The sequence below is a fragment of the Acomys russatus genome, chromosome 3 (genome assembly GCF_903995435.1).
Source record: "Acomys russatus chromosome 3, mAcoRus1.1, whole genome shotgun sequence".
NCBI classification, from domain to species: Eukaryota; Metazoa; Chordata; class Mammalia; order Rodentia; family Muridae; genus Acomys; species Acomys russatus.
The window spans coordinates 62,150,288-62,173,570 of NC_067139.1; the positions used below are offsets into that span (position 1 = coordinate 62,150,288).

General features: G+C 39.1%; 1 protein-coding gene across 3 annotated transcripts in view; it reads right to left on the minus strand.

The window, feature by feature from the left end:
* Mapk8 (mitogen-activated protein kinase 8) overlaps positions 1 to 23,283 on the minus strand; it is a 69,235-nt gene that overhangs the window by 14,912 nt on the left and 31,040 nt on the right. For all 3 annotated transcript variants that reach the window (XM_051141847.1, XM_051141854.1, XM_051141858.1), the window contains exons 2-5: positions 15,201 to 15,369; positions 13,050 to 13,179; positions 7,052 to 7,110; positions 6,811 to 6,949 (exon numbers count right to left, since the gene is read on the minus strand). In XM_051141847.1, coding sequence (XP_050997804.1) covers positions 6,811 to 6,949; positions 7,052 to 7,110; positions 13,050 to 13,179; positions 15,201 to 15,322 — 450 coding nt within the window. In that variant the 5' untranslated portion in view covers positions 15,323 to 15,369. The remainder of the gene's footprint in view (positions 1 to 6,810; positions 6,950 to 7,051; positions 7,111 to 13,049; positions 13,180 to 15,200; positions 15,370 to 23,283) is intronic.

The window sequence follows — 23,283 nt, forward strand, 5'->3', positions numbered from 1 at the left end:
GCACTGAAAGCAGTATCAAAATGGAAAAGATCCAAATTATGCACGAGCAAAGTATTTTATGTCATCTGCACAGGACTTGCATAATAACCTGGGGCTGACAACTGAGAGCCTGACTACCTTTGCAATAGAAGTTTTATGCAAACTTAACCATAGTAATTTGACCCCATGTTATCTATGAATGAGTGCTTTTGTGATGGAAGGGCAGAATCTGGTCAGTAGCTGTGACAGAAGCTGTGTCCACAAAAAAGACACCTAGAATGTGATCTTTATATAAAATTCCTTAAACTCTGCTCTAGAAGAGGTTGGAAAGCAGACTTTTGTCAGTGGAAACTGTCTGCATTAGAAAGAACTGTCAACTTTAAAAGTAGAAATGAAAGGTAACAGTGTCATCATTTTGGACAAGCTAGATGCTACTAGAAACCAGAAAAAGGCAGCAGATAGTTTAGCTTATCCCTGAACCAAGCATCATCCTTTCATATGCCTATCCTTGTGACCTGTCTCAGTTAATGGAATGTAAATTAATGTGATGCTCACCAGATCTGAAGAAAAATTCTGAATGTGCTCGATTTAGTCGTTTCTATTCTTCTACCTTATGGCAAGGTTAAAGGATGTCAATGGAAGTCACCCTGAAGCTGACCTGGCGTCTGCAGACCCTGAGTCAGCTCTGTGCTCTGTGAAGTCATGGACATCTTGTTGTTTCTATGCATCATCGTCCCGTAACAAACCTGAACGCCTTAGCCCTTGTCAAATCCCCAAATGATGAAACCACTTCAGTTTGTCCCAAGAAAACTGGACGCTTGACGGTGGGACTCAAGAGAGCCTGTCAGCTAACAAATATGCTTTAAAAAGACATACAATCAAAAGCTTCCAAAGTTACTGTTCTAACACGCTGTACTACGAAAAGCAAAACTCTAAGCCTGTTGCCAAGAAAGTTGCTAGCGATCTTACATAGACAGGACAGCGAGAAAGAAATTCTGTGCCAAATGGCATTCGTAGAAGACACTACTTTTTTCTTTCATGGGTAGGAAGCAGGCCAAGAAGGCTGAGCAGCCCTTTAGTATATAGCCTCCAATACTCACTTGAGATTTATTTAAGAAGGATAAGAGGAAAGGGAGGCTTCCCTAGGAAGCAGCCAGGTAATATGGACAACAGTGGACAGGTTGCACTGTGCAGAAATCAGATTCAGCTCCTAAAGCGTGAACATTCCCACCTCCAGAGGGAAGAACACTTAGAATGTCCATCCAGCAGAACTTCAACTGCCACTAATCACCCAACCACTGTAGTTTTCAGTTTTCCAATGAGATGATTATAGCAACGCTGGCACCATCTCAATATTCTATGGAAGGAACTTGAGGAGAGGGAAGACAGAGCCAGTTCCTATGTTTCTGGCATAAAGGATTAAGACATTAATGTGTATCCCCACTAAAGAGACGTGAAACAGAGCTGCAATATGTCAGACAACCATGGGCTATGGTGCAGTACTCAGCAACAGTCATGAGCCTGCTCCCTTGCACTTCCCTGCTCTTTTATAATAAGGCAGGTCTTTACGACTAGCTCTGCTGATGCACTGAGTAGAAGTGATGTGTGTCACTTCCAGGCCAACATGTAAGTCAGTGCATCACCACACAGCTCTCTTCTGCTGACACAGTGAGAACTAGTTTGAGAAAGTCTCAGCAAGGGTTTCTAAGTGCCTACAGGAACATCTAACTGCAGTCCCTAGAAGGGACTGTTTCTTAAACCAAGTGAGCAACTGTAGAATGGAAGAGGTAAGGTGAAGCTAGAATGGAGGACACAGCTACAGTTATCCTGTCATCTTTGGGAGTTGTTTCAGAAAAAGACAGCAAGAGAAAACTGGCAGTAACAGCTAGAATTTAGAACCCTAAGACAGTGAGAAGAGTGATTCAAGGAGTGGCTTCCATAGTTGCTGTGATGTATATTCAGACCCTTGGCTCAGAGACACTTAACTCTTCCATTTTCCAGGAGGGATGGCTGCTAGTGGCCTTCAGCAACTCCTCCAGGAAGGACAGGCTTTCAGTGCAGAGGTTAAATGGGAGCCATCAGCTGAGGCGTTTGAAATAAATGTAGCCATGTAATCTCTCCCTTTGTCCATTTTTACTTTATTATGGATACTGAGTGAACACTAATAAAACTCTGCAATAAGCTTCTTATTTGTATAGCTCACCAAAGTTCTGCACATTGTCCAGCCAAAGATATAGGTCATCACATAAACAGACCTCTCAGTATGTTTACTGTTAGTTCAAATTTATACATTAAGGACATTTCTACAGCCATACTTTATTTTTCATAACATCTTTGAGACAGACAAATAAAAGCAAATAAGAAGACAAAAGACATGAAAGAATGTTTCCTAACCTTTACTGAGACTAGCAATACCTTGATACCAAAGCCAGATTAAAACCGTCTCCACAGGAAAACTAGAAACTAAATCATCAATAAACCCAGGGGTAAAAATCCTCAACAAAAATACTAGTAAAGCAGTTCCAATACTGGAAAGATTCTATTTATATGCCAGGTCCAAATGGAATTTATCCCAGAAATAAAAGAGTTCAAAAATACAAAAACTTATCAGTGTAATATAACGCATTAGCTGAAGGGAAGCCATATATTCAGTAACTTAAATCGATGCACAAAATCTCTAGCTAAGTTCAAGACTTTCTTTCTTTTTTTAAAATTTGTTTTTACAAGACAGGGTTTCTCTGTGTAGTTTTACTCTCCTGCACCTGTTTTGTAGACCAGGTTGGCCTTGAACTCACAGAGATTCACCTGCCTCTTCCTCCCTGATTGCTGGCGTTACAGGTGTGCCACCTCACCACACCAACCTGGCTAAATTCAACACTCTTCAGTGAAAAAAAAAAATCAAATCAGGAATCAAAGATAGAGAGCCAGGTGTGGGGCATGCCTGTAATCCCAGCACTAGGGGAGGCAGAGGCAGGTAGATCTCTCTGGGTTTGAGGCTAGCCTGGTCTACAAAGTGAGTCCAGGACAACCAAAGCTACACAAAGAAACCCTGTCTCAAACAAACCAAACCAAACCAGGCACAAACACAAACAAAACAAAAACTAAAAGATAAGTGGAGAAAAATTAATCTTCTATAAAAAGGGTCTAATCTTTGCCCTAAACTGCAAGTGACTGCCACACCTGGAATATACTGCTTGACAGGATTGTCCTGTTAATGTGCAGGTTTGGGTCATGAACAATCAAACAACATAATTTATGGTAAGGGCTTTGGAACTTGTAACCTCTGAAGGAAATGGAGACTCAATGTATTAGCATGATTTGCTGACTGACAACTAGGAATGTGGCACGTCACTGTGACCAAATAAAATACTTGGATCACAAGTCTGGGTGAGCTTTCCTGGCTGGCAACATTGCACTGTCATACTTTGTAGCCAACAAAACAACTAAAAGCTCTATGATGGACTCAAATTTCCCTAGGAGTCTCTTTCTTTGGCTGGTACTGAGTCTCACAATTCAGTTACAGTAGCAGTTTAAGTGTATCACCACTAGAAGTCCTAAGTCATTCTAGTGAACAGTAAGCCTTGGGGAGACCGCAGAATTGGTGATTTGTGACCAGATGGCTGAAATGAGGGCAGTTATGGAGACTTTTGAGCCTATGCACACCTTATATATTGAGCACACTTTTATGGAATCTATAACCTCTGAGTAGACAGTGTGACTCTGAAAGAACTTTTGCAATAAGAAAAAATATTTACCGAAGCCCTATAACTGGTATCTCAGTTAAAGGTTGAGTACGGTTTGAGAATGTTAGAGTGTGTTTTCCAAGGATCTATGAGCTAGAAATTTGGTCCCTAGAATGGCAATGTTAAAGTGCTGGAATCTGTAGAGAGTTAGGACTACTGAAAAGTAGTTAAGTCACGGGCACTGTCCTCTGAAGAGACCAACGTTGGTCGTGTGGAATGAGTTAGCTCTCATGAGGAAGAGAGTGTTTAAAAAAAAAAAAAAAAAAAACCCTGCACACTCAGCACCTTCTGCACACAATCAGATTGGCTGTTGTTCTGCCATGCTTTTAACTTGACTAAGTGGCCTCTACCAGAACCTGATGAGGCTACCCGATCTCAGAGTCTCAGCCTCTAAAACTTGTGCTAAATAAACCCTTTTACTTATAAACAAACACTCTGCTTTAGACATTTGTTGCAACAATAAGAAACAGATGAACACAAAGGTGAAAGAAGGAAAGCTTTCCCTGTACTACAATAAGCAAGACAAAGATGCCTAGTTTCACTCTTGTTCTTCAACATTTTACTGTAAGTTCTAGATAGAGCAACTTGGGAAGGGAGAAGGTGCCCAAATTGAACAGAAGTTAAACTATGGTGCAGATGACACGATGTTAAAAAAGAAAAAAAGAAATTCCGTGTGTATGGACACATAGTGGAGGTCAGAAAGAAGCACAATGACATACTTTCTGACAGGGAAGACCACAAGAAGATAGAGGAGACTGCTTATGGACCTCACCAAAACCACATAGTTTTGGGCACTGGGAACTGTGAGGCAATAACTCCTGCTGTGTCAGCTACAGCACTACAGGCTATCACAACTTAGGAATTGGAAAGAGTTTATGTTTACAAATTGGAATACTAAATACTGTTGATGATAAAACTAGCAACTCGTTTTTCAGATTCAATGAAATCTTCTTTCAAAGTCCATTTAGATTTTTCTGTGGAAATGGAAAAGCTAATCTTCAAACTCAAAGCGGTTCCTACTGAGAAAGGGTGTAGGAGTCATAGTATCCTATTTCAAAGCAGTACAGAAGTACATGTGTGGGCTGCAGAGATGGCTTAGGGGTTAAGAGCACAAACTGCTCTTGCAGAGGACCTGGAAATCCAACTCCAGGGGATCTTATCAACTCTGGAATCCATGGGCCCTCATACCCATGCGGCACCACACACACACACACACACACACACACAATTAATAAAATTTGTTTAAAAAAAAATGTGGTTCCAACATAGGAACAGACATAAAATCTAATTATATAGAATTGACAGTCCAGGAAGAGAACCACATATTTGCGACCAACTGGATTCTGAAAGGGTACTGGTACAGTTGAGAGCTTAGACAACTGCATTTCAACACATTGGAAAATGAAGACAGGCTCTTGCATTATACCATATATAAAAATGAATTCAAAATGGACCAAAGACCCACAAAATTACAAAAAGAGACAATGTTGAATCTTTATGACCTTCAATTTGGCAATAGATTCTTGTGAAAGACACAAGAACACATGAAATAACAACAACAAAAAAAAATTGACATATGAAAACTAAAACCATTTAATATATTAACAAGATACCATCAGTAAATTGAAAACCAATCTATAAATTTATAAATTGTATCTGGTGAAGGTTTTATATTATATAGGTCTGGAATACATATACAAATCTGTAACAAAGAAGAAACAACTAATTAAGAAACAAGGGCCAAAAAAATACGTTTTTCAATAATAACAGACATGGCCAACCAACAAATGAAAGGATGCATTTCCATTATGGTAGTTTGAATGAGAATGGCCCCATAGATTCATGTTTGAATACTTGGTTCCAAGTTGGTGAAACTGTTTAGCAAGGGTTTTAGGAGCTGTGTAACAAAAGGTGTGCTTTGATCAAAAGCCAATACCATTCCAGTTATCTCTCTCTGCAGTGCTGCCTGCAGATTAAGCTCTCAGCTACTGTTCTAGTGCCATGCCTGCCTGTCTGTTGCCATGTTCCCCACCATGACAGTCATGGACTCACCCTCTGAAACTGTAAGCCTCCAGTAAAATTTGCCTTTTAGAAGTTGACTTGGTTATGGTGTTTTGTCATGGCAATATAAAGGACAACCATCATTAGCCATTAGGAAACTGTTTACCAAAACCACAACATTCCACTTCATACCCACTATGATGACTAAAATGAAAAGGTTGGGTACTAAATATTGGCAGAGTTGCAGAAAAACTGGAACCATATGTATAGATTCTGGGAATGTAAAATGGCACCCAATTTGAAAAACAATCTGATGGTTCTTCAAAAAGTTAATCACATGATCTAGTAATTCTACCCAGAAAGACTAAAGAACATTGAGGAGATATTTATACATGAATTCTCTCAGCATAATAGTACTTAACTGAAAGGTAGTAATACATAAATTATCTGTGGAATATGACATGAGATATTATTCATTCACAGAAAGAAAGACAAACTAAATTACAATACAGCATAGACACTGCAAAAACATTACACTAAGCCATAGAAGCCTGACACAAAATATTACATGATTACATTTATATGAGCTATCTAAAATAGGTAAATACATAGGACTGAATTACCAGGGTCTGAGGAGAGAGACAAAATGAAGAACAACAGTTTAAGAGATTTCACTTAGAGGGTGATAAAAGTTTTAGAATTTGACACAGGTGGTGGTTGTACAACATTGAATGGACTAAATGTTATTGAATCACATACTTCAAAATGGTAATTTGTTATATGAATTCATTTCAATGATTTAAAACAAAAGATCAAGGTGGGCTGGAGAGTGACTCAGTAGTTCAGAGCACTTGCTGCTCTTGCAGAGGACTGAGGTTTGGTTCCCAGCATCCACGTGGCAGCTCACAACTGTCTGTAACTCCAGTTTTGGTAGATCTGATATCATCATCTGGCCTCTGCAGGCACTGCATGCACGTTGTGCACTTAAATACATGCAAGCAAAGTCCTTACACAAAAATTAAAAACAAACAAACACACACACATAAAAAAAACTTAGATAAGAACATGGTGATATTTTTCTACTAACCCGATGAATAATTCCAGCAGAGTGAAGGTGCTTGATTCCACACAGCATTTGATAGAGAAGGTAGGACATTCTTTCATGATCTAACTCCATCTGAATCACTTGGCAAAGATTTGCATCCATGAGCTCCATGACTATGTAACTTCGTGGGTAAAAAAAGATGACAGCGAAAGTGTATAGCAACAATCTACAGACAGGTACTAGCAAAACTTTGTATTAACAGCATTTTAATTACCACACTTACACATCTTGAAATTCTTCTAGGGATTTCTGTGGTGTGAAAACATTCAAAAGGCCAATTATCTGTCACAAAAGGAAAGAAATAAAAACATTAGAAATGACTTCCAAATTATTTGCAAATACATGTGTTAAAACAATTCACTGTAAGTTTAAAATCAATTCAGTTTTATACCCACAGCACAAACAAACACACACACACACACACACACACACACACACACACACACACACACACACACATATTTCATTGCTTGGAATGATCAAGAGGCACAGAAGATCTTTGGGGCAAATAAATGAGTACTACACTTGTTAGAGCTCATAGGTTCTCTAAAACCAAGTGAACCTTATGGGCAAAGAGCGCAGTCCGTAGGTCACGTTTACTAGGCATGCAGAAAACCTGGGTGAATTTCCTAGCACTGGGGGGAGGGGGGGGACAATGTGATTTAATGTAAATAATGGACTTTGGGAAATATATTAATGAAGGTTTATCATTTATGACAAATGACCACCCAAGTGGTGGACACTAATTTTGAGGGTGCTGAACATATACAGGGGCAGGGTATATGTACAAGCTTGTATCTTTCTATCAAATTTACTATGGAATTGCCCCAAGTCTTAGAAACCAGTAAGTCAACAGAAGGGCTTCACATAATACTTTCTATTTACGAATATTCTAACAAACATTTATTATATGTTAATACCTACATAATTTCTACTAGTTCTTATACACCTCAGTAGTTCTATGGACTCCAGGTCCTTTCTTTCTCTTGACTTTAATAATATTTCATTGTGCCATTTACTTTGTTTTGAAGATTTACTTTTTTTGTTTTGTTTTGTCTTTGTTTTTTCGAGACAGGGTTTCTCTCTGTAGCCTTGGCTGTCCTGGACTCACATTATAGACCAGGCTGGCCTGGAACTCACAGCGATCCACCTGCCTCTGCCTCCCGAGTGCTGGGATTAAAGGCATGCACCACCACACCTGGCCTTATTTTGTATGTATGAGTGTTTTGTCCGAATGTATGTATGTACCTGAAGTTGTGGAGGCTAGAAATGGGTGCTAGATCACGTGGAATTGAACTTAAGGACAGCTGCAAGCCACTGGTATGTGTTAGGAATCAAACTCAGGTCCTCTGGAAGAACAGCAAGAGTTATTACCATTAAACCAGCCCTCCAAGTTCCTTTTTGTAATTTTCTTCATTTCCAGTCAAATATATTATTTCATCCATGAGACTACTTTATGTCTCACTGCTGTCCTTAAGCTTTTCCTTTTTTGTCTATCCTTTTCTTACATATTACCTATATCTTTTTCTTCAAGAATGTATATGTACATTATTCCCATATACGCATTAGAAGCCTTTACTTGGCTTATCAGTTTCAGAGATTCATTGCTGAGTCCTTCTCTGAGCACCCTTTTGGAAGGCTCAGAGTGATTTCTGACTCCTTTTCCAGTATTAGTACTATAAACTACTTCAAAGAATACTGTTCAATTATCAATCTCTATTTCAACCTTGCTTTCCCATTCCTTCCATGTACATACAGGCCAAGGATTCTAAAAACACATCCGGACTGTTCCTACTATAATCACTTCTAATGTTGGAGTGGCAGGCTGATTATCTGTGCACCCCTGCCCCCGCCCCCACCCCCCGCCCCATGCTTTAGGCATAGATTCCAATTAGATGGCTCTACCAATGGGGCCTTTAGGGTTAGATTAGGTCATAAGGCCAAGGCCCTCATAGTAGTAAGATTAGTGGTCTTCTAGGAATAACAAAAAGATCTCTTTCTCCATGTCCATGTACCAGGGGAACACAAAGCAAGAAGCTGTTTTCTGCAAGCCAGGAAGAGAACAGTCAACAGGAACCAAGTCAGCTGGCACCTTCTCAGGGTCTTCCAGCCTTGAGAGTTTTAAGAAGTAAGTGTGTTGTTTAACCCACACAGTCTTCTGTACTTTGTGGAGTTAGCCTGAACAGACTAGTACGAGTCTCTAACAAGTCAGCAAACCCAGACGCCAGCTTACTGCCTATAATATGGCAAAAGAAAGACCCAATTCTGTTATTTATCACCTTCAAAATGTGAAGCTAGTAACGAGTTCCAAAGCTCTTAGCAGTCTCCTTGAAACCCTCCAGGATACAGCACTAACTCACTGACTCTTTTGCTAAATAGTAACTTGTCACTTTGGCCATACCAAATGAGTTTCAAGCATGTTGGTTTTTAAAAACTCTTTAAATGTACTCTTTCTTATGTTTGTCATTTATTTACTGAGTTTACCTAAAGATAGACCTACTTTGTAGACTCTGACAATCCCTAGCCTTGAAGGATGACTATCCTTATTGGTCCTCAGTCACTGTCCATGCTATTCCTACACTCAGTACATTTCAACAGAATGTAATTTTCATACCAAATTCAACCCAGACCACAAAGGATCCTTGTTAGAAAGTAGTTATTGATCTGCTTTCACAGACCAGTATGCAACAATGCACTTAAAAATCTCCTGTGGTAATTCAGGAAAGGGAGTGTTTTTCTAGATATAATCTTCATGAGGACAGAATAGATGAGATTCATGCATGCATTAAGCTCTGCTTATAGAAGGTATCTGTCAGTAAATATTCAGAAAAACATTAAGCCAGAAAGGATAAAACTAATTAATTAACATAAAGGCATAGAGGGAATAATATATATATGTGTGTGTGTGTGTGTGATTGTGTGTGTGTGTGTGTGTGTGTGCGCGCACATACATGAGTAATATAAATAAATTTGAGTCTCTCAAACAGATAGTATCTACATGTAGACCTGGACAAGTAGTAAAGTTATTCTTATAAATATTTGTGAAAAACAAGAGTAAAAGAGAGATATTAAAGGTTAGAGACATATGGAAACAAAAATGGGGTTACTGGAAACTTAGAGCTGTTAGGTGTGGGAGGTAGGGGAGGACAGCAAAAGGAGACACAGGGTTTCTTTCTGGTTACATACATTAGTGAACATATTAAACTATTTAACTGTATACTTTAAGTTGGTGAACTGAACAGTGATTGAACTTTACCTTACTGAGCTTTTGTAAGGCAATGAAAACACAGCTGTATTATTTTTCAAGAAAGCTAACAAGAAATTATCTTCAATTAGACAGTCATGCAAAAGTCAAAGACTGATTAGTGGGTGGGATATGACTAGATATGAAAGAACTAATAATTACCACAACCAAGTAAAAAACTTACTAAAAGTACTATTTTCCTCTATGGACAAAATACAACGAAGAATAATAGCAACAAAGGAATAATGCAACTAGATATAATATATAAAGATTTCAAATAAGTGTTTGTGAAAATGCCTTTAATATCCTTCACTGTACAGGAAGAAGAATTAGGGGAACCTGGATAATTTTTAAAATTAATTTTAATTTTATTAACTTATTCAGATTACAACCCAATTGTATCCCTTCACTTGTATCCTCCCATTCCTCCCTCTCTCCCGCTTTTCCCCTACTCCCCTCCCCTAGGTCTAAGACAGAGGGGCCCTCCTCCCCCTCTATATGGTCATAGGCTATCAAGTCTCAGAACCTGGATAATTCTAATAGTTATGTATGGCAACTTCTACAACACGCTTAACAGTTCCAGCTATTAGGAAGACAGTCTGAGTGATTCTAGCAAGTGAAGCAGTAAATGTGAAGTTAGAATGAAGACACTGTACTCACATATGAGGGGTGGGGATCCCTAAAATCTGAGACTAGCCACACTTTACCTTTGATATGCAAAAGGGAACAACAGCAAGTACTATACTTAATTTCCCCAAAACAACAGGATGCAATGTGACTTGCTATCACGGCCTTTGACAATGACTTGTTAGACAATCTGAGTAAAGTGGTTTAATAAATGCAATAAAGAGATAAGCCTCAAGAGCCACCAGAGGAATTCATTAGACATGCAGTACTGTGTGCTAAGTGTCTCATCACAGTGACCAGGTGAATAGAAACTGAAAATTACAAAAACCTTGAAAAAAGTGGGGAAACATCACTTCAAGATGATCTGTCTAGACTAGCAAAGTGCTTGAAAGATAAAATCTTACAAAATACCTGTCCTACACCACGGGGGGCAGAGTGGTGTTCCCCCGGCCTGGGCCACTTCAGATGGCTAAGCATACAGGACATGCTTCCCACATTCTCCACTTACAAATGGAGAATCTTTGTTGCCACCAAGGGTAGGGAAGGAACACTTGAATTCAACAAAGAAAAATTGAGGCAACACTTCCACAGCCCTGAAAGAAACTATGTCCAGACTAGAGGAGGCAGGAGCAGCTCTAGCAGAGGTAGGGACCACAAGCAGAACTCTGACAAGCACCATGTCTGGCTCCCATGTTTAACAAGAAAGACTACAGTTTCTTCCTTGATAACCAACACTTTCCCTCTGTGAGGCCCCTTTTTCCAAAACTCTAAATTTCACCCCAACTTGAAGAGTGAGCTTAAGTCTACTCCTCTGGCCTGGTAAGCCTTCCCAATTCACTGATGCTCATAGAAATCTCCCTCTTGAGATCTCAGCTTTTACTGTATGCCCTCTACCACCTGACAGGTAAATTATTACTGCTTTGTGGTATTTAACTCAGCATGTTTCACTGCCTTCAAAACATCGTAAACTTCCCAAATAATAAGCCTAATCCTTAACACCTATAGATTTCCCATTAGTGATGAATCTATAATTCTAATATACAAAAGTTCTAAAGGTCACTAGCTCTCAAAATATGATGAACTGTATTTTCTACACAAGAAATATGGAGCTCATTATATTTTATAAACTCCATTGAACAATATATCTCTGACCAGCACTTTCAGTTTAGTGCTTCATAAAACTGTCCTCTATGCAATTCTCTCCTCGTTTATGTCCTCCCAGTTCGGAAGGACTGTGGAGTTAAGATATCGCAAACATGTCAGTATGCTTAGTGCAAACTTAAAAACATTAACTGTTCATTTTCAAAATGAACGGAAGTTTTATTTTCGAGTTAGAAATGTTTTCCTAGTTCTCTGTAAATATTTCCAAAGCACCCACATCCACCTACCCCTCAAACAGGGTTTCTCTGTATATCCCTGGTTAGCCTCAAATTCAAGAGATCTGCCTGTCTCTGTCTCCTGAGTGCTGCTGGGATTAAAGGACCGGCTATTTCCAAAGTTTCTGTCCCACTATTGTTATCAGTGGTTATCTGAGTAAGGTAAGTATTGATCCACTTAAAAGAAGTCAAGGGGGCTGGAGAGATGGCTCAGAGGTTAAGAGCCTGTTCTTCCAAAGGTCCTGAGTTCAATTCCCAGCAACCACATGGTGGCTCAAAACCATCCATACTGAGATCTGGTGCCCACTTCTGGAGTGCAGGCGCACATGCAGGCAGAACACTGTACATTAAATAAATAAATAAATAAATAAATAAATAAATAAATAGAAGTCAGAAGCCAGGCATGGTGGTGCACACCTTTAATCCCAGCACTAGGGAGGCAGAGATAGGTGGATTGTTGGGAGTTCGATGCCAGCCTGGTCTACAAAGTGAGTCTAGGACAGCCAAGGCTACACAGAGAAACCCTGTCTAGAAAAACAAACAAACAAACAAAGTAGCCAGAGAACTGGGTACAGAGAAGAAGTTTGAATTTTTTGTTTCACTAAGTCCCAATGTCCAAGTGAAATGGGAATGATTTCATCTCTGTACAGCTTTCTGAAAAGCCAACTTTACAGGGAACAAAAAGACATTAAGATGAGATCAATTCTGAATAAAAAGCTTTTCAAATACTTGTCTCCTTAAAACTCCTATAAATTAAAATGCCAAGAAGCTCATTCTTTTTCTTTTGGCACTACTTAATAATTCGGGGGGGGGGGGGTTGGCGGCAAAGATTATTCTGTAGATTTTAAATAACGTTTTAATCTAGAGAAGCAATTTAAAGCCTCTAATATTTTTCTAAAAGCCCTTGACTGGCACGTATTCATGAATAAATCTCGATTTCATCTATAGTTTAGAAACATGAAATATTCACTTACATTTTTGTGATTAACACATTTCATAAGAACTAGTTCTCGGTAGGCTCGCTTAGCATGAGTTTGATTCTGAAATGGCCGGCTGAGCTTCTTGATTGCAACATTTCTTTCAAGAATGGCATCATAAGCGGCACTGTAATTTAAAAACACAACCAAAACAAACAAACCCCATTAAGCACAAATCTCTAAAACCAAATTTATAAAGCAATCACATAGACTCCTTACTTTTCTACCCAGACTGTGCCACCCAAGATCCACGGAGCACAGGCGGGTATTAGGACACAAGTTCTTTCTGTCTTGTTTTTTTTTATTATTACATTTTAAAAATGTACCTATTTTGCATGTGTGTGTATGAGTGTGAGTGAGTAAGGGTAACATATGGAAGACAGAAGATAACTTGTATGACTTGTTTTCTCCTTTCACCTACAGATCCTGGGGAGTGAACTCAGGCCGTCAGGCTTAATGGGAGGTTCCTTTCTTTACCCACTGAGCCACTGATGCACAAATTCTTAGTATCAATCTGAAGTTTAAATGACTCCTTCACCTTGCACCTCTATAAAGAAAGACAGGATTTGTGATCATGACTTCTACTTAAAATATTTACTGAATTTTGGAGCTGGAGAGATGGCTCAGCAGTTAAGCTCACTGGCTGCTTTCCCAAAGGACCTAGGTTTGATTCCCAGCACCACCTGGCAGCTCACAACCATCTGTAACTCCAGTTCCAAGGGATCCAATGCCCTTTTCTGGCCTCCACAGGCACTAAGTACACAAGTGGCACATAGACATACATGCAGGCAAAATGCACACACACACACACACACACACACACACACACACACACACACGTATATATACATTTTTAAATTACAATATATTTATTGAAGAATATTAGAGTTTTAATAGGACACAAGAGTGAGTGCGGAATGGTGAGATAATGTATACAAAGGACTAAAAATCCAAACCCTTTAACATTCTGTTTGGAGGAAGAACTAAAACCTCAAGGTATTAATAAAAATGAACACTAGACCTTAGGATACTAGAGATGAATGGAAGTCAGGGTTTCCACTGTACAACTCTGTTCATTTTAATATTTTATCATAATTGTTCTGAGTTCTTAAAAAAGAAAAACATATTACAAGTAAAGACTTCCTCTTCTTCTATTCTCAGAGGTAAGCTTTTATCGTTTCTTGTTTTGCATGTTTTACATTTTTCTTTTGTAGATTGCTTTAATACTCAGCTCTATACTTCTGATAATGGCCGGCTGACACACATAGCTCCAGTTCATTCTAAATGCTATACAGTCGTTTGCTGTTTTACTGTAGCATTAAGTTTTTATTTTTCTGTTGTCAGACTTCATGCTGTTTCAACTTCTGCTATTAGGAAAAATGCCTCAAAGAACAGCTATATGTACATGAACCTGTGGGCATATACAGGATCTTTTCTAGAACCTTATAGACATGCTCAATCATAAACACTCCCAATTTCTTTTTACAGATTTTAAATAAATGTTGTTTAAGAAATAATAAAGATATAATTAAGATGGCTTAGCATGTTCCCAAATACTAGATTATAATGCTAATTTAGTGATTGTAAGTCAGTAGCAGAACTACCTCAAAGCGAAATATACTTCAGTTTATAAAGAATTATGCTCATCTATAAACCTGGGCCTTTTTGTAGAAGTTAACTTGAAATCAACTTTAAAGATACATGAGTTTTGAAACACAGTGAGATGTTTAGCGGACTTTATTCCCCAGAGTGAAATAGGAAGATTTCTGAAATTCCTCTTTTATTACAGAGTGAAAGTGAAGATTAAATAAGGCCTCTCACTAATTAACTATGAGAAAAGGTAGATTTAAGAATGAACAAGCCTTCCACTTTCTCTTTTCTGATATAAGTATATGTCTCTATATGACTTTGACCAAGTAAGTATTTAATCATAGTTTATATTTCAAGATAGCTGTGTTGGTTAATAGTTACATCTTATGAATAATAAAAAAATAATAATCCATGAGGAAAAGTTACCATGTTATGGCTTTTATTTACACGGCTCTGACTTATTTTTAAGAGAAGTTGATTACTTAGAAAAGGATCTATATTACAAAGAGAAGAAGTAGCAGTTCATGACTGCCTGCCTTACTTGAAATAAAAACTTACCACACTATTCCTTGAGCTCCTGAGCCTATAGGCTTTAAATTTTGGTATCGTTTTAGGACTGTGAATGTAGAGTCTCCAATCTCTACACTATAAAAATTGTTGTCACGCTTGCTTCTGCTCATGATGGCAAGCAATCAGTTTAATGGCTTCATCCAAATATCCACCGAGGCTGCAGAATAAAAGAAAACATGACATAAGAAAATGACCTTGTGTAGTATTAACCTCCAAGTCCTTAGCCTATTCACCATGGTAACACAGGCTGCTAGGTCAACCTCACTAAGAAGAATGCATCTGAAGAAACAAAACCACCACAAGCTTTGGTCAGCACATGTTACATGTAAGAAAATACTAACTGGGTCTTTAAAAACATCTTTATTATGATCAACTGTTTCTCTAATCTTTAAGTCACTGGTATAAATGCATACTTTACTAAAAAAAACAAACAAACAAAAGATGGGCTGGGGAGATAAGCTAGTCAGGAAAGACCTTGTCACATAAGTATGAGGGCCTGAGTTCAAGCCCCAACACCCATATACACTAGGTTAAGTGGAGCACCATGTGCAGTCCCAGTGTAGGGGAAGTGAGATGCCATCACTGGACATCAAGCTTGGCCTTATCTGCAAGTCCCACATGCTAGTAAGATGGTCTCAAAATACAGAGTGGCTGTCCTGATGACCATCTGGAGTTGACTTCAGACCTCCACATACACATGTGTCCCCCGCCCCAGACACACACACAGAAGAACCAAAGTAAGCAAATACCTATAATTAAACACGTTCTAGAAATCATTATCATTATTAGCACATAATGTACCTAGGTAGCAAACAAGGTTCTTTTATTGTGATAAAAAAAATCCTCTAGCACGCGACAGTGACATCCTGGTACAACTACCATGGCTGAAAGGATAAGAAGCAGCAGGACAGAAAACATCCAGTCAAGAAGGTTGGGCTTCACACATTAGTACACAAACTATACTCTTCTAGTGTTGGTCTGATGTACTCTGGTGCTAATTAATAAAAGGCTGTCACACCTGGGCAGGGCAAATGTGATAGGTGTGGCTAAGGTTCCTGGGTGTGGGAAGAAGGGAAACCAGAGGAGAAGGGAGAAGAAGAAGGCTCTGCCATGCATGGGTTAGATGGAGGAGAAGTATATGGCTGGCGTGGATGGAGATTTGGCCCAGATGAAGAACACTAGCAAGTATATAGGATTCTGGATGGAAGGTAGCTTGATAGAAATTATTAGAAGCAGATGGCATGGGATTGGGGCAGGTATCCCATACTTGTCCCACTATGGGAAATAGTTTAGAGGATTGATATCTACCCTGCCCTGCCTCAGGTTAACAAAGCTATTTTAAAACATAACAAGTGTCTGTGTCTTGATTGATTGCCAGAGGGTTATACTGCTATAATAATAATTATAGGTCTGATAATAAACATTATTAGTCATTACTGATAATCTACAACAACACTTCTAGTGTGTTTAGAGCATCAAACAATTCATCTCAGTTCTTTATCACCTGTCAGGTTGAAAGTCAAGGCTATCTTTTTTTCCCTCTTATTTGAGTATTGGATAGATCTCTACTTCTTTACTATGCAAGTATTCTATTTCAAAATGCATGCACTGGGTATGCAGGTTGGACCTATAATCCTGGCTCTCTGGAAACTGATGCAGACAGGACTAGTTAAGCCCAGGTTACATAGAGACTTTATTTAAAACAAAATAATAAAATGTATGCCAGACAGCTGTAAGCTACCAATCACCAACTCAGTAAATCACCACCAGTCCAATGGAGTCCAAATAATTTCTGGTTGGTTGTATGTGCACACATGCAAGAGTACCTGTGTTACAGGGGGTGGGGGCAGGAGCGGGTGCTAAGGCAATGATAATAAAAATTTTGACAATTTCTTTCTTTCTTTTTTTCCCCCAAGACAGTTTTTCTGTGAAGCCCCGGCTGTCCTCAAACTTGCTCTGTAGACCAGGTTAGCCTCAGAATCACTTGCCTCTGCCTCCTGAGTTCTGGGATTAAAGATATGTGCACACATACCCAACTGACAGTTTTTAATACAAACAATTAATTCAATAAATATCATCGCAACCTGGGTCCAGGTCATGATTTATAGTGAGGAGGTCAGATGTAAAGCCTGGAAGGTAGGAAGCCTGGAGGAGAAAGAGAACAAGAAGTGGAAGAGAAAAAACTAGAGAAACTACTGCATAGTTCATAAGAGAGCTAGCAATCAGCTTCCTGGGCCCTTTTGGCTCTCCTCAGAAACCGAGTGGTTGAGCAACAGTGGCCTTTCTGCTTTGTGGCCGACCTGCATGCTTGAACACTAAGAGCTTATGGCTGAGCTGACAGACCCAGGAGTTTGCCAAGCTCAGACAACGGAAGTCTTACAGCTCAGGACTCTAGAGGCCAGAGATGTATGATTCTAGATACCTAGGCTGAGTGCTTAATACTCTGGGCTTTACTGGTGCCTTGGCATTTGGCAGCATGTAAGCCCTGCTCATATCTGAAGAGTACAGGGGCCATTTTATTATCTCTGCCTTGCATGGACCCAATTTCTAGTATCAGTACTGAAATATTTAATGACACCCAATGTTTCCCTTTCTTTTTTCCCAATTCTCTTCTCCCTTGTTTCCCTATTTTAACAGACAAGAGGAAACTCAGGTTAAGATGGGTAAAAGATTAGTGTGAAATGAGGTGGTTAATAAAGAAGGAAGCTGTTATCCTTCATAATGACCAGTTACCCTTCATAATGAGTTTTTTAAGGGATAGGTATATAGTTGGGCCCTGACGTGGAAGAGCATTAGCAGTGACAGTACATCATTCAGAGGCAACATGATGGGGCCCTAAAGGGGAGGGGCCCTACATTAGAAGAAAGTGCCTGTTCTCAGTGGAGAGGCCACTTTTTAAACAATACCAGAAAGAAAAAAAAAAAGTGTACTTTAAGCAACAGGACACAATACAGGTATGCTGCCATCACACTATAGTTAGCTGGTATCTAAGAATCTAATATTACATTCTAGTCAAAACGCAAATATCTTAAACTATTAAGAAGTGGCTCTAGGTTGCTCAACATTAGCTGTTTAAAAGAATTCCAATTTTCTCAATGACATTCCACTGAATAAAAACAGGTGACCTGATTGGTGAGATGTCATTTTACAAGGCACTCAAAAGGTATTTTGATTCTATATAAGAATACTTTATACTTACACATTTCTATACCAATGGTATTAATTTGGATACAGGAAGGACTCCTCTAACTTTATCTCTTTCTACACACACACACACACACACACACACACAAGCACGCACGCGCGCGCGCACAAACACATTGTTAGTGGTAGGGAATACCCCAAGGCCTAGTGATGCTACTCATTTGCTCTACCAGTGACCTACATCCCACTCTCAATCTAACACTCTTTTATGCCTAGATAACCTCAAATATTTCCACCTTGCCCTTATCTCCTTTATCTTTGGGTAAAGAATGTTCCATGTGATCCAGAAGTTACTCTTCAAGTGGGCTAGGCAAACTGGTTGGACCTAAGATGTTCAGACAATCTCTAATTTCATTACAATCTACATTGTAATACCAGGACAGTATATAACTACTGAGACAACTGCCAGAAAAACCATGGAAGGAATGCATTAGGCACTTTACACACTGCCATGCTGCTGGGGCAAAACCCTGGAAGGGAACTTCTGTTTTGAAGGGGCTGTTTATTTTGACTCACATTTTGAGTTCAGCACGGCAAAGAGGGATGAATGACCAATCTCAGCTTGCTTTATGCAGTCAAGGACCCAAGTAAGGTACTGTGTGCCACTTACATTTAGGATGGGTCTTCCCATCTCAATCAATCTAATCTAGAAAATCCCTCACAGACATATTCTGGTTTGTTTCCATAGTGATTCTAAATCCTATCAAGTTGATAATCCATTTTAATCTTAGGAGATACCCAAAACTTCAGATTTCTGCCCAACTCCAAAAAAGAGATGACTTGGGCTCGAGAGATGGCTCAGATGTTAAGAGCACTGTCTGCTCTTCCAAAGGTCCTGAGTTCAATTCCCAGAAACCACATGGTGGCTCACAACCATCTGTAATGAGATCTGGTCTTCTTCTGGTGTGCAGGCAAAACACTGTATATGTAATAAATAAATGAATCTTGAAAGAAAGAAAGAAAGAAAGAAAGAAAGAAAGAAAGAAAGAAAGAAAGAAAGAAATAGATAGATGACTTGATCAGCTTGCCCCTACCCTCTTATTTTTCACATTTATGTATTTTTTGAGATTCTAATTATATTTATCTTCTCCCTTTTCTTCCCCCCCAAATCCTCCAATGTACCCCAATTTGTTCTCATTCAAATACATGGCCTTTTTAATTATTTGCATGCATGCATGTACATACGTATATGTATGTATGTATACATATATCTATTCTTAAATATATAAATATAACCTGCTCATTCTCTATAGTGTTACTTGTGCTCTTCCCTGGGAAAGCCTTCTCCTCTCACCATTCCTTGGCAGCCTGTTGTTCTTTGTCTAGGATTGAGGCTTTCCCTCTTCCACACTGATATATCTACTGGTGTCATCCTTCTTCAGGTCATGTTTAGGCAGCCATGTTGTTGACATTTCTAGGCAGTATACTTCCTGTTCTCTTACATCTTTACATTTTCTCTTCTGCAATGGTTCTCAAGCCTTTCTTTACGTGCAGGAGTTCTGCTGTAGACTAGGGACAGTTGAGACCAGGCTCTACACTTTTGCAGTTTACACTGGCTATAACCAACAGCTCTCTAATTTGACTTAAGGCTCACTTAACAAGAGCAAAACCATGCCTGGAACTGGAAACCTCTCATATATATACTGTATATATAGGCTCTGAAGTCGATCTTCAAGTCTCCACCCCCTTTTTACTCATATATATAGCCAATAATAAAAGTCTCCTTTGTGTCTCAATTAGACACAAAGATTTGTTAGTACTGGTTCTACAATTCCAACAAGGAAAAAGGGCCCTGTCTGGGCTCAAAAATTGATGATACCAACTCTAATTCCTAGTTTTAAAAGTACCTTTGTACTAATTTGGGTAAATCTTCACCTATGCAAAATATTAAGTCATATAAAATAAAATAATTTCTGGGGATAGTCTCAAATGCCTGACATTTTCTAATAATAACTTTTGTCAAGTATTTTACTAAGATTCTCAGGGTTTATAATAAAATGTTGATGGCGTTCAACCACCACCAGAGACACTTCCTAAAACCACAAATTAAGAATAGCAAATGTGCTGGGCGGTGGTGGTGCATGCCTTTAATCCCAGCACTTGGGAGGCAGGGGCAGGTGGATCTCTGAATTGGGGACCAGCCTGGTCTACAGAGTGAGTTCCAGGATAGCCAAGGCTATACAGAGAAACTTTGTCTCAAAAAAAACAACCAAAAAAACAACACCCCATCCAAGTAGCAAATGATACATGTCTCAGATATACTTTATAGAGAATTTTATTTGTATTATTTAGTTCCAGACATAATTACCACCAGTTTATAGTGCCAACAATGTAATTATATTCACAATTTTTAAAAGTACTATGTGTAAAGAAAATGATTCCATGACAAAAGTATGTGCCTGCTTCCAGTAGGGATTTAAAACAAAAAGAACAAACAACAAAAAATAAAGGGGGAGAGAATGAAACTCATCAGAGTAGATCTCACCCAGAGTAAGGTACACAGTCACTTCCTCAACTCACAGCAGTGGATGCAGCCCTAGCTGCCCATAGGCACAGAGAGTTACGTAATTCATAACTTACCCGGGGGCTGCTTCAATCTTTGTGAAGCTTCTTTTTGCGGTGGGCAGCAACTAATGTAGGGAGATATCCTTCAGTGGGACAGCTTTATCAGGATTCCCCCACCCACTCTAGGTTCAGGAACATTGAAGAAGAGGCAGAAAGAATCTAAGAGCCAGAGGATAGATGGGGAAGAGTACTATGACATGACATAGCTTTTGCACTCGTGGAATTATAGCAGCTGTGGCTAGATGCTAAGTTCTGCACACGATCAAGCCAGTCAAAATTACAGCATGGATGAGGGAATTTATGAGGCCCCTGCCCCTCACTGAGAAGCTACTGGCAGTTGACAACTACCATACAGGAAAGAATCCTTCTACTTTGATGTGTGGGTGGGTGTGTGGGTGGGTGGGGGGTGGCCACTAGTAGGTTGCTTCAGTGGACGGCCTGACACCCATGAAAACCTGTACAACACAAATTAGAATTAGCAGATTATGAAAGAAAGAGGGTGAATGGAGGGCAGAAAGACTTGCCTATGGGCCAATCTGAATGCAGCATTTGTTCACTGGAGATTCCCTCTTCTCAAATGATTCCAGTTTCTGTCAAGTTGACAAAGTAGGACAAAGAGCTACAAATTGTGCTTTGTAAATAGCATCTGCAGTGGGAACAATCTTGCAAGAGTGGGCCCTCAATCTAAGTAGGCAGTGTCAGAGATGAGCTGAGAACAGTCAGCTGGTACCCCTGAGAGAATCTACTACAAACCTTGCTTCCAGTGGCAAGAGAGCATCACACATTTTGGTGACTAGATCCACAGATTTTTATTTTCCTGCTAAAACACAGCATGAGAAACACATCCTTCTCACATATACCAAACAGAGCCTCTATAATCTTCTAAGTTCTAACACAGTGAAGTGCTTTATGAAGAAAAAAAAAAAAAAAAGACCTTGAATAAAAATATTGTAGCTTAATACAATGACAAACAATGCAAACTCAAACAGCATTCTGGCTTCACAAGAACAAATGGTCCTAAGAGAATTCAAATGGCTCTGAGAGTATTCGAGTCTTCAGTAATAACCATGAGGAAATTATTAAATCATTAGTATATTCCAATTTAAAAAGCCAGAACATGGCTAATACTTTTTCCTAATATAAACTACTAAGATTTTTAAAAATGTTATCAACAGCATAGTTGAGAGATAAACAGTAGCATATAGTAATATATTATTGCTAGTAATCTGCTCTCCCATCTCCTGAACCCTTTGGAGAGACATCAAGAACCTTAATCAGTGGCCTACTGGGTGTACTTATTACTCTCTCTCTCTTGAGTTGTTTCATAAAATTGTTTAATGCTCACAAGCAAGCACCTTACTCCTTTTAAATGTGCTTAAGAGGATCTGATTGTTTTACACTGCCTTCACAGATTGTATCTCCCCAATTTTGTTTCCAACCTGACAAAAAAAGTCCAGACAGTCTCCCGCCTGCCATGCTCTTGTCTGGGTTCCTAAAAATACTGTATACTCATTCCTTTCTGTTCCTGTCCAGTCAGTCTCCTTTGCAGCCTTTGTTCTTCATTAGCCTTCAAACTAGATGTCCTTCAAGGCTGTCTTGGTCCTGCCTGTCTTTTGTTATATATTCCCAGAGGTATTTCATCTACCAATAGAGGTTCAAGAGTTTCAAGTATTTGTTTACTGTTGAGCTTTTCTTCTACTTCGGACACACATTCAAGGGTCTACCAAACACTTTGGTATCTCAAAGCTACCTCAAATTTCATGTACAAAAATAATCATTTCCTTCAACGCCCACTAAATCTGCTTCTCCTATGATCTTCCAGCTCAGAAACTACAACACCATCTCTGTAGTCAAGCAAGACAGAAACATATCCTTGACTCTTCACATCCAGCTTGTTCTGGAGATTCAAACTTTATCAGCCACAAATCCATTCTCTTATTCAATAGTCTGACATTACCTAGTGCCTGGATTCCTGTACTCTCCCTAAAGGGGGCCTCTGGCTCTTCTGTTACCTATTCTGTAATTTGCAGCCTGAATGATTGTCTAAAGTTCTTACTGAAGTCTGCCCATCATAAAACTTAATGCATGCCTTAACTATGAGAGGATACGCTTTGTAGCAGTAATTTTGTAATGCTATACAACACACACACACACACACACACACACACACACCTGAGCAGATCAACAGTAGATAATTGATTTAAGAAACCACTAAGAATCAGTCCAGGGGATCAGTAATATGAGGAAAGCTGGTGAAGGTTTAGTTAGCTTTGTAGTTAGAGAAGCAGAGTAGCCAATGCAC